Genomic DNA, 12,033 nt, shown 5'->3' on the forward strand with positions numbered 1-12,033 from the left:
TGGAGCAACATGAAGTAAAGTGTCTTGCTCAAGAACTCAACACACAGCCTGGTTTGGGAATCGAACTCACTACCTCATGATTGTGAGCCCAACCACTCTATCCACCGGGCCACGTAGCTTCACTAGATAGCATCACACTGTCTTTTATTTTTAAGCATATATATTAGAGCTGGAGAAAAATAAATAAAAATAAAAGACAGATAAGATCGCGCAGTGTTTTGCTTTTTATTTTTCTCTAACCCTAAAATATCTGGAACTGAATTATTAGATGTGCCATCACCCATTTTTTTTTTTTTTAAGATGGTAGGATATGATATGAATGAGAGGCATCCTCCACTCTGATTTTGTTTCCTCCTAACTTTCATTAAAATGGATATTTTTCTTTTATGAAATTTTCTATGGCTGTATGGTAAAAAGTTTACTTCCCAACCACACGGTCCCGGGTTCAGTCCCACTGCGTGACACCTTGGGCGAATGTTTTCTACTGTAGCCTCAGGCCGACCAAAGCCTTGTGACGGAAACTGAAAGAAGCTCGTCGTATATATGTGTGTGTGTATCAGTCTTTGTCCCCACCACACCTTGACAACCGGTGTTGGTGTATTTACGTCCCCGTAGCTTAATGTGTCTCTGTATCTTCGGCAAAAGATTCCGATAGAATAAGTACCAGGCTTTAAAAAAAAAGTACTGGGTCGAGTCATTCGACTAAAAGTTCTTCAAGGCGGTGCCCCAGTATGGCCGCAGTCTAATGACTGAAACAAGTAAAAGATACCTTTCAAACGGTATAGACTATGATTATATATGAATCTAATGTGAGAAAGAAAAAAAAAAGAAAAACTGGTGTGCGCGCGTCAGTTTTTTTTTTTTTTTTCTCACGTCAAATTCCGATATAATCGTAATCTACACCATTTGAACGGTATCTGTAGAAAATTTCATTGAAAAATTATTCATTCTTCTGAAAGCAATGAAGAAACAATGTCTGAAGGGGCACACTTGTGTAGGTATGCCTGGGGTGGGGAGAGATTTAGTTACTATTTCTAGCAGATTGAGCGACCACGTATAAGCTCCCTTCGTTTGTTCTAATTCTGTGGTTGTTAAACACAACTGAGATAAATCTCTGCTGAGACGTGCTAATTTTACGGTGTTAATTAACAAAGTGACCCGCTCTAAATATTAATCCGAACACATGATTTCCATTCGTACTATTTCGAAAGTAAATGCAGTGTAATCTTGTCAGTGAGAAGACAGCAATTTAAATTCTCGCCCATTTTCATTTTAGACTCTAGGTCCTAGAGCCCCCCTCTACCTCTACGCAGCTGCTTGACCTGCTAGAAATATCAGCCGAACCATATCTTTAATCTCATACCTTACCGTCTAAAAATAAGGTAGGCCACATCGAAGAATTTAATACTAGATACATTTACGCTTGAGAAAAAACGGGATAGTCGTGGTTGGAACACCTTTGATGATAAATCTACTCGACTGATGTAGACCCGGGGATAACCAACCATTAGTATTGATAGTGGATAAAGGTACTGAAATGCAGTGCAATCACCTAGAGGTTATGAGTTCAATCCCAGGCAAGGCACTAAGTGAGTCACAAGACACCTGAAGAAAGCCGGAGCGTATAACAGCCGAAATGTAGGGGAAAAGCAACAACCAAGATGAAAACGCCACTCTGACTAATACATTATATGGAAATATTTACATTATTAATTCAGCTGAGGTCAACTTTACCTTTCATCCCCCGGGGGCGATAACATTAAAAGTACCATTAGGGTCGATGCAATTGTCTAACCCCATCCTGCCTCCAATAAAAAAAATTGCTGGTGTTGCGCCTAACTCGGGAATCATTATTTGCCAAAATAACTCAGAATTAATTCTTTTTGGCATTTAATTATTCAATCCCGCAGTTGTGTAACTATCTGAACCAAAGATCGCCAAAATCTACTTTAAAAATAATTATTTTTAAGTGCTATTTTGTTTTCTTCTTTAAATATACATTTAGAAAATAATTCAAGTATTTTATTTCTCTCATATTAAGTGAAACTTAGGGACGGGTGGTAGGGAGAGATTTTCCTTCGTTTTCCTATCTAATTCTTTATTTTGCGTCTACACAGAACATCTTCAGTTGGGGGAGTATTTTAGTGTGAACACAACGCTCCATGCAGTAGTAATTTGTGTCATTCGCGACCTGGCGGTTCCATCCATGCAACGGAGCAGCAAATCATAATTATTTTGTTCCAATGTCATTACCAAAAGATGAAGAAAAGCTGGAAACGGAACCTGGCCGTTTAACGAACTCAAACCATGCCAAGAAAAAAACTAAAGGCAGACAATTCACCAGAGCCCACAATGAAGAAACTAACCCTTGTGTCAGAGTAAGTTAATTAACTTCTCACAGTCAACTGTTGGTAACGAATTGTTTGCGCCTCTAAGTGGTTACCCGACCTCCTAGAAATAACCATAAAATCTTGAAATCGCATACAACCGTCTTGAAAAAAGAGGGAGTGATACATTGGATAATGTATATTCCATTATAGGCTTGCTTGCTTACTCTGTCAGAATTGACTCTTGGCTAAACAATCGTAAACTTCAGTTACTTTAATTCTTCATCTGGAATAGCACTGATTTTTAAATGTGAATCCACAAATGCACAGTCTCACAAAAAGAAAATTCTTATTATTCTATCCTTATATAAACACTTATATTTTCAAAAGATATTTCAATTAGTTGACTTTGCCGTTAATTTTATCCCCTCAATTATCCTGTAATTGCGGGATAAGTAATTAATAAAATGGGAACAAGTATTAAGGACGATTGATCTCGGTTGACCTTCAACCACTAGTCTTTTAATAAATAATCTTTATTATTGTTGTTGTTTCGAACGGAGATATAACGGCACTGTTATTGAGGTTCTCGATGTATTACATAATTGTAGATGAAAGTTGGCGCCGGGCGATCTTGAAGTAAAGCGTACCTCAGTAAAGAAACGAACTAGCTTTCATATTTCTTAAAGATTTTCATCAGTAATTTATTATATTTTACATTTGATGGTGTCCTCTCGATCTGTAGTTTTCAGTGTGGTGAGATATTTCAGACAAATAGCGAATTAAGTTGTAAATGTCTATCGTCCATATAGTAAGGCTGATAAGAAGACGAGCTGGCAGAACTGTTACCGCGCCGGTTAAAATGGTTAGTGGCATTTCATCCGGCTCTTTACGTTCTGAGATCAAATTCCGCCGGAGTCAACTTTGGTGTCGATAAGATAAAATATCAATGAAGTAGTGAGGTCGATTTAATGATCTTCCCTTTCTCCCAAACTGGTGACCTTTTACCAAAATTTGAAATCATTTAAGAAAACTGTTTTATTAATAAACTGTTTGTTTTCTCTCTCTATCTATGTCTACCTATCTCTATCTGTCTCTCTATCTATCTCTTTATTTCTCATCATCTCTCGCAAGTAAAGAACTTGGTGAAATTTCTTTATTGCAAGAGCATTCATTTGTGTAGCTGGCAAAAATGATTACAAATTTTGTTTTATTCTCTTGGATCGCTATGTGTTTTCCATTCTGTTTTCTGCTCAAATATCACCAGTTCATCTATGCTATTTTATCCTTTTTTATCCTTCCGACAGTCAAGATATGAGAGGGCATTGGCAGAGATAGGGAATGAAAGAGGTGTTAAAGGGTGGAGTATAGTAGAGAGGTGAAAGCATGGTTGGTGGACGATAGTGAAGAATGGAAGGGTTTTTTTTAACCCTTTAATAATCAAATTACTTTGTCAGGTGTAATGCTTACCTATTTACATTGTTTCAAATTTATCCTGCATTATTTTGTAGCCTTGAAATTTCATTTATGTGATTGTTTATTTTAGATTACCATTGTGGGGTAGATATGAGAGGCTTGAACCTGGCCAGTTTAAACACAAAACAGGTACAATATTTTGGCTGGATGTGGCCAGTTTAAACACTAATGGGTCAAGACATAATGTATATATTTTAGGGACCTCATCAGACCTTACAGGTACCTCATACACTCTACCTATACCCACTACAGGTCATTAGGTATCAACATTTACTCACCTCTTACTATCCACTACTCTCTCACCCCAATCCTTCCTAGTACTGGTGCCTTAATTAAATGCCCCTAGTAAACTCTGCAAAACAGTTGGTGTTAGGAAAGGCATCTAGCTGTTAAAGCAAGCCAAAAATTGAACTTCGGTTCTCTAACCCATCTCACAAAGCAGAAGAGTCTCATCCAACCTCTGCCAGTATGGAAAGCAAACATATAACGATGATGATAATGATGTTTCTAGGATTACATTACCAAATGAGTCCTTTAAGATGACTGAATGTGATTTGATGGAGATTTAGCTGCTATGTCTTTCAGATAAAGCAACTATTGAGACTCTTTTTTTGGCTAACATTTACTCACAGATCCTAGGATCAGACACAAAGGAATTGCGAAAGGTAGACTTAGTTGGAGCAGTGCAACAGTTGTTGTTCTTGTGCATTTATTTCTGGTTATTATGCATTTTGGTATTTTGTTTGGCACTAAAGGGATATTTTATGCTTCTGTTATTTTTGTTTTGTATGTATTTTTTTTTTATGTTTGTCTGGGTCAGTTATTCTCAAAGGAAGTTATAACAACCCATTTGGGACTTTATAGAAAATTGAAAAATAAGCAAGCATCTATACCTTTACACCAAAGATTGATACAGCTGATGGGAGAAGAGTAAAAAATTGTCTCACCAGTGGCATGTAAAAAACACCTTTCAAGGGTTAGGCCCCATGGAGGCAATGACAAATGACCAAGACCTTTCATAATATGCCATGCTTAAGAAGAAGACCATCAAGCCAAGTGAAACCATAGTCGTGGCAGATACTGGTGTCACACAACAGGCAGCTGTGTCCGGTGGCACATAAAAGTACCCACTACACTCTTGGAGTGGTTGGCATTAGGAAGGGCATCCAGCCATAGAAACCATGCCAAAACAGACACATGGAGCTTTGTGCTGCACCCTGCCTTACCAGCCCTGGTCAAACTGTCCAACCCATGCCAGCATGGATAACGGACGTTAAATGATGATGATGATGGTGTGTTGATGATTTTACAAGCTGAAAAGAGGCATTTTAGCAAAAAATGGTTGTTGAGAACAACCGGTCTGAGCTGAGCAGATGAGACCTTGTTTGTGAATGTCTAAACTGGACGGAAGTGCCTGTACAGTGTTGCATTAGTGTTATAGATTCTTATATATCATTTTAAGCAGGTATGTTTGGTTTAAAAACAAAACAAAGAAATAGCAATAATTCAGATTTTAAATTCTTTCTTTTTTTTTTTTTACTTCTACAGGAATCTCTGATGTCCTTCAAATGTCTCGATGACAATGGCTATGTACGTGATAAATGTGAGAAATATTTTACAAACTATCGCAACTGTCGAGAATTTTGGGTAAGTTTCTGTTGGGTAATTTATGATCAGATAATTCTTTCCCAATGTCTGGTCAAAACATCTTGTTTGAAAGTTTCCATGCCAGTGGATAAGTTCTTCAACTTTAACCCAGGCACATTTAAAACAGGCACATCTCACCCAAATATTTTACCTGTTTTAGGTTCAAACTGGACAGATCAAACCTCTCACACCTACCTTACAATGTTATTCTAAAGATAAACCTATCATCAAAATCTTGAGGCTATGAGATAATGCATGATTAATTCAAAACAATGTTAATAAATATCACATTTGACAGAATAATGTGAATATTAAGGAGCTAAAGAGTAAGTGGGTTTTTTTTTACCCTAATGATGGAATCTCTACATATTTGCTCAAACTGCTAGACATAGCAGATAAATCTCCCTAAAATGATAACTTGTCAGTGGCATGCTTAGAGTGTATGCTACATGGGCCCCCAAGGCTTATACAGCAGACCCAAAACTAGTACGAGGTATATATTCTCAAAAGGCTTACGCAGCAGACCCAAAACTAGTATGAGGTGTATATTCTCAAAAGGCTTACGCAGCAGACCCAAAACTAGTATGAGGTGTATATTCTCAAAAGGCTTACGCAGCAGACCCAAAACTAGTATGAGGTGTATATTCTCAAAAGGCTTACGCAGCAGACCCAAAACTAGTACGAGGTGTATATTCTCAAAAGGCTTACGCAGGAGACCCAAAACTAGTATGAGGTGTATATTCTCGACTAAAACTCTTGAAGGTAGTGCCTTAGCATGGCCACAATCAAATGACTGGAACTGATACAAAATTGTATTAAAGAATATCAAAACCAGATACTTAAAATATTTTATATGGTGTGCAAATTTACATTATTCTAAACATTAAATTATCAAATCTCTGCTCTTCCTTGACAGTGCCTACTCGACTTTATGAAGGACTTCAAACTGTCCTTCTCCTTTCTTAATGCCATCAAAACAATGGGACTTTGTAAACATATGAAACCTCCTCCTCTCTCAGTCATCTTTGAGAAAACTAGACATCGTTGTGCGAGATCCGTAGTTTGCTGTTGAAGGGAGGTAACTTTTGATTGAGTTATCTACATTTGGATGGGTGGGTCTCTTTTTTTATATTCTACTTACTCACCAAACTGTTACACTCAAACCAGAACGACACAACTACCATTCACTTGTTCACATTATGAGTGAATGAAAGGAGCCTCTGCATGGTCTCTTGATATGCCAGAAATAGAAGTCGAATCTCCCTCAAATTACTCTTCTTTATATAGATGCAGGCATGGCTGTGTTGTAAAATGCTTGCTTCACAATCACATGGTTCCCCGTTCAATCCCACTGCATGAAACCTTGGGCAAATGTCTTCTACTATAGCCTCAGGCCCACCAAAGCCTTGTGAATAGATTTGGCAGATAGACAGAAACTGAAAGAAGGCCGTTGTGTGTGTATACATGTGTGTTTCTGTGTTTACGTCCCCATAAGACAGGTGAATGAACAACAAGCAAGGGTCTTAGTTTGATGGTTCCTTTATTGCCTGACTGCAAATATCACCTATGCACATCTACTTTGCCTTTCATACTTCTGTGGTTAATTAATATTGATCTAATTGACTACACCTTAGCTGGTGATGCTCCAGCATGGTTACAGTCTTATGATTGAAGCAAGTAAAAGAATATCATATATAAATATACAGCATATGGTTCATACTCATGCTAGCATTGTTTTCCCAAAAACTTCTCATATTCATGACCAATAATAAACCTTGCTTTCTCTTCCGCATTTTTTAACCTTATTTTTCTCTTCTTCACCACAGTCAGCCATTGTCAGGGAACGAAAACGAGCTGGGATAACCCCTTATCTTCCTTCAATCGAAGATCGAGAGGAAGTCAGAAAGGCTAAATTTGGACCTGTACTGTAAGAGCTGATTCCATTCCTGAGATCGGACTGTCATTTTGGACTTGTAATACCTCAGAATATTCATAGCAATGCAATCCAGCCTGAGATAGCCGTGACACAAAATCCTCTTTAGTATGTGTTTGTAACAGCATTTTATAGTGTCACCTAACAAAAAAAAAAATAGAACAGTGGAATAGTTTATTTTATTTTTTATTATATTTATTAATTTTTATTCCAGTTCAAATCACACCTAGAATGACTTTGTCTTTCATCTTTTCAGGATCAATAAAATTGATGTCTGTTATTACAATGGAATTGATTCAATGAACTGTATCACCAACTTGGCTAAAATATTGTTTTGCCTTAAATATTTACATCCATTCTTTTCATACTAACACTGATATGATGGCATTTTTGTTTGAATAATTATATTTTCGTAGTTGGATGGATGTCGTTCATCCCTTCCAAGTGTTAACCACTCGACTATCAGATCAGGGATGGAACTTATTTCTTGACCAACTAACCCTACTGTGGTGTGCAGTCGACAAAATCAAAAACAAACAATCAACTATCAAATAAGGGATGGAGCTTATTTCGTTACGCAGACAGACCAAACTGAAACCAGCCAAGTAAGATGGCTGTCTCAGGAACAACAAAAGAAATTGATATTGCTTAACAAAGGATCAATGCATGAAATTATTTTCTGTGGCGCCCCCGTCCTTTGATGCCCTAAGCACATGCTTATTTTGCTTAATGGGTTAATCCAGTGCTGATCATCATCCTTAGATTTGAGGTTTCTTTTCTTCCATACTGGCATCGATTGATTGGACATGTTTGCCTTACATCATAATGCTATTCATCTTTGCTCTTTGTCACTTCATCTGTAATCCCTAACATTGCAAGATCAATCCTCATCACTTCTATCCATCTCTTCCTCAGTCTTACCCCATTCACAATGCACGGCAAGGTACCATCCATCAATCCTCACCTGTTCATAACCCATGCTGGAGTTTATACTCAAATACTTAACCTGCATAAATGGCAGCCAAATCTTCTTCAAACCATGGTCAAATCATGGTCAAATCATGCCTTAAAAAAATGTGAGAACACTTTGGACATAGGCACGGGCATGGCTGTGTGGGAAGAAGACTGTTTCCTAATCACATGGTTCCGGTTTCAATCCCACTGCATGGCACCTTGGGCAAGTGTCTTCTACTATAGCTTCGAACTGACCAAAGTTTTGTGGGTGGATTTGATAGAAGGAAACTGAAAGAAGCTTGTTGTGTGTGTCCTTGTTACCCACCACTGCTTGACAACCGTTGTTGGTGTGTTTTAAATCTCCATAACTACTTAGCAGTTCAGCTAAAAGAGGCTGATAGAATTGGCAGGCTACAGGTGTATGGAGCAGGCAAGTGTTGAGTGTCACTTTCTTTCATTTGTCTAGGAGAGACAACTGCTGCTGTACTCTTTAAAAGACATCCAAATACAACCAAGGAAATGTTTTTTAATATGCCTCACCAAGAAAACAGAAAGCATTATCAAGTGTATGCACTGGAAAGTCTTCTTTGAGAATCCATCCACCAGCACACCCACAGACAAGTTTGACTTTAAATTCCAAACATGCCCTCCCTAGGTAAAGGTCATTGAGAACTTTGAAAATGACTTAGCATGATAAAGAAGGTAAGATATGGGCATTGTTCTTAACTTTTTTAAACAATTACTTAGCAAAAATGAAACAATCCCCTAATGTACATCGTCACTGGCAGAACAAAAATCATATACAAGACAGACCCTTCCACACACACATACGACTTCTTATAAACACAATCACCAAAATGTATGAAAAACAAACACTTCTACATACATTGACATAAACACTGAAGTGAAAGAGCTGGCTACCCTTCTAAATATAAAGGATTGTGTGGATCACCTTACTATGTGTCCCTGCCCCCCATCATACTTAAGGATCATAAACACAACTTCCTCATCCTACACACAGATTGATTAAACACTCTAAGAGCAAAATAGGCATAGTAAGTTAGGGTATTCTCGATACTGTCAGCTTCAGTATTAGAAGGGTTACAGATTTGATCCAAAGAGCACTGCAATAATTGACTGGTTCCATGGCATCAAGAATAAAGCAGCCTGCATGTTCACCCTGTTTGATATTGTGAATTTCTATCCTTCAATATCGAAGTCTCTCCTCCTGAGGATTTTAGATCTTGGTAAGCAATTCACTAATTTCAGTGTCCTCAATATCAGAATCTTTATCAATGTTAGAAAGTCAATCTTGATTCATGATGATTCTTGTCGCATGAAGAAGGGAGGTGATCCTCTGTTTGACATATCCATGGAAAGCTATGAAGGAGCCTGAGATTGCTGATCTCATCAGGTTATTTATCCTAGATACCTTAAGGAAGTGCACACACTCCCATAGCATGGCCCTGTATAAGGATAATGACCTGACAATCACAAACCATATGAACAGCCACACCATGAACAACTTCAGGAAGGATCTGAAAAAGGTCTTCAAAAAATCTGGCCTGCTCATAACAGTCATCACCAATTTGACAATGGTTGACTTCTTTGACAATCTTGCAATTTTGAAATTAATGAAAATGTAAGTTACAAACAAGATAATGTTTTGTAAGATCTTATCTATGTCAATGATAATATAGATTACGTGTGTGTGTTGGCATTCCGTCACTTACGATGTCGAGGGTTCCAGTTGATCCAATCAAAGGAACAGCCAGCTCGTGAAATCAACGTGCAAGTGACTGAGCACTCCACAGACATGTGTACCCTTAACATAATTCTCGGGGATATTCAGCGTGACACAGTGTGACAAGGCTGACCCTTTGAATTACAGGCACAACAGAAACAGTAAGTAAGAGTGAGAGAAAGTTGTGGTGGAAGAGTACAGTAGGGTTCGCCACCATCCCCTGCCAGAGCCTCGTGGAGCTTTTAGGTGTTTTCGCTCAATAAACACTCACAACGCCCGGTCTGGGAATCAAAACCACAATCCTATGACCGTGAGTCCGTTGTCCTAACCACTAGGCCATTGCGCCTCCACTATAGATTACAGAAAGGAGTTATAAATGTTGCATAACACTAAAAAACGCAGTGGTTGGAGTGGTGGGTGCTAGGAAGAGCATCCAGCTGTAGAAATCAAGTCAAATCAGACAGGAACCTGGTACAGCTTAACAATTTCTCAAACCGTCTGACCCATGTCAGCATGGAAAATGGATGCTAAATGATGATGATGATGATGGTATACACATACACAATGGACAGGCTTTTACACAGTTACTATCAACCAGATTCATTCATAAGATATTGGTCACTCAGAAGTGATAATAGAAGACACTTGCCCAAGGTTCTGTGCAGTGAAAGAACATGGTTGTGTAACAAATTTCTTTATCGCATCGCCGTGTCTGTGTCTGCTCTACAATCTTAAAAAAAAAAAAATCAAACGTCACATTGGATGTTACTATATTAGTTAACATATATCTGAAAAGAAAAGATGGAATGGGCATAAATGGAGTGTCTTTGATCATAGCTTTTTGTTCCATTCCAAGAGGGCTAAACAACGAAGAACCATAAAGAAGAGTTGAAAAAATGTTTAATGCCATGAGCAATGAAGAAATTCTTGATCTCAGGAATTATTGTTTAAAATTATCTAAAAATAAAGAATTTTCAAAAATTATCAAATAAAAATTTTCAAACATATATAAATAAAGAAGAAATTTTTTTTTTTTTAAATATGTGGGAGGACAAAAAAAAAAAAAAACTATTTCTGAGTTGCTTTTTTTGTACATTTGAAAAAAAATTTTTTTTTTAAATTTTGGTTTCTGTAACTGAAGATAACAAGAGCAACAACGGAACCAATAGAAGCAATGAAACCAACCATCTATCATAGACTACATACATACATATATATATATATATATATACACACACACACACACACATATATCTGTGTGTGTGTGTATACATTTATATATATATGTACGTATGTATAATTATTATAAATTGTGTATATTATGACATATATACATATTTATATGTTTATGTATATAATTATATATACTTATAAATTATACATGATGTATATATGTGTATGTGCATGTTTGTATGTATGTATGTATATATATATATATATATATATATATATGTATGTATGTATGCAAGTATGTATATGCCACAAAAAAATTTTTAAAACTCAATGCACATTAAATATCAGAATCACTTTTGATATCTGGTAAAACAGTAATGTGTAAAAAAAACAAAAATTCCTTTTTGTTTGTTTGTTTTTTTGTTTTTTTTGTTTGGTTATTTTTTTTTTTTGCAGATTTTTAACGAGAATTATTCCACAGATATTTTCATTTTTCCCAATCAATCACAAAAATGGTAAATGGCTTATTTGTTTGTTCAAGTTGTTTTTATTTTTGTTTGTTTATTTCATTATGTTCGCCCACACACACACACACACACACACTTTTGGCAGCATGTCTTTTTTTATAATGCTTTTTTTTTTATTGCCATTTCTGTGCGTATGCGTGTGTGTGTGTGTGTGCGTAAAAAAAAAGTTTATTTTTTATATTCTACACACACAAAAATACAGTGTGTATACAGTAAGAGAGAGAGGAAGAAAGAACCACTGAGGGAATATAT

The 12,033-nt window shown here is 36.8% G+C and overlaps 1 protein-coding gene across 1 annotated transcript; it reads left to right on the top strand.

The window, feature by feature from the left end:
• The first annotated feature begins 2,045 nt into the window (after positions 1 to 2,045).
• On the top strand, positions 2,046 to 7,669 carry LOC106876379 (coiled-coil-helix-coiled-coil-helix domain-containing protein 7). Its single transcript, XM_014924892.2, has 3 exons — positions 2,046 to 2,378; positions 5,352 to 5,450; positions 7,277 to 7,669. The coding sequence occupies exons 1-3, from the start codon at positions 2,244 to 2,246 to the stop codon at positions 7,379 to 7,381; spliced, it is 339 nt and encodes a 112-aa protein (XP_014780378.1). The 5' UTR covers positions 2,046 to 2,243; the 3' UTR covers positions 7,382 to 7,669.
• Positions 7,670 to 12,033: the final 4,364 nt, after the last annotated feature.

The sequence above is a fragment of the Octopus bimaculoides genome, chromosome 14, assembly GCF_001194135.2.
Source record: "Octopus bimaculoides isolate UCB-OBI-ISO-001 chromosome 14, ASM119413v2, whole genome shotgun sequence".
Lineage (NCBI taxonomy): Eukaryota > Metazoa > Mollusca > Cephalopoda > Octopoda > Octopodidae > Octopus > Octopus bimaculoides.

Excerpts from the sequence above, each read along its gene's own strand:
- LOC106876379 (XM_014924892.2), top strand. The coding sequence starts at position 2,244 with ATGTCATTACCAAAAGATGAAGAAAAGCTGGAAACGGAACCTGGCCGT. Across the intron at positions 2,379-5,351 it reads AAACTAACCCTTGTGTCAGA|GAATCTCTGATGTCCTTCAA; the intron begins GTAAGTTAATTA and ends TTACTTCTACAG. Across the intron at positions 5,451-7,276 it reads GCAACTGTCGAGAATTTTGG|TCAGCCATTGTCAGGGAACG; the intron begins GTAAGTTTCTGT and ends TCTTCACCACAG.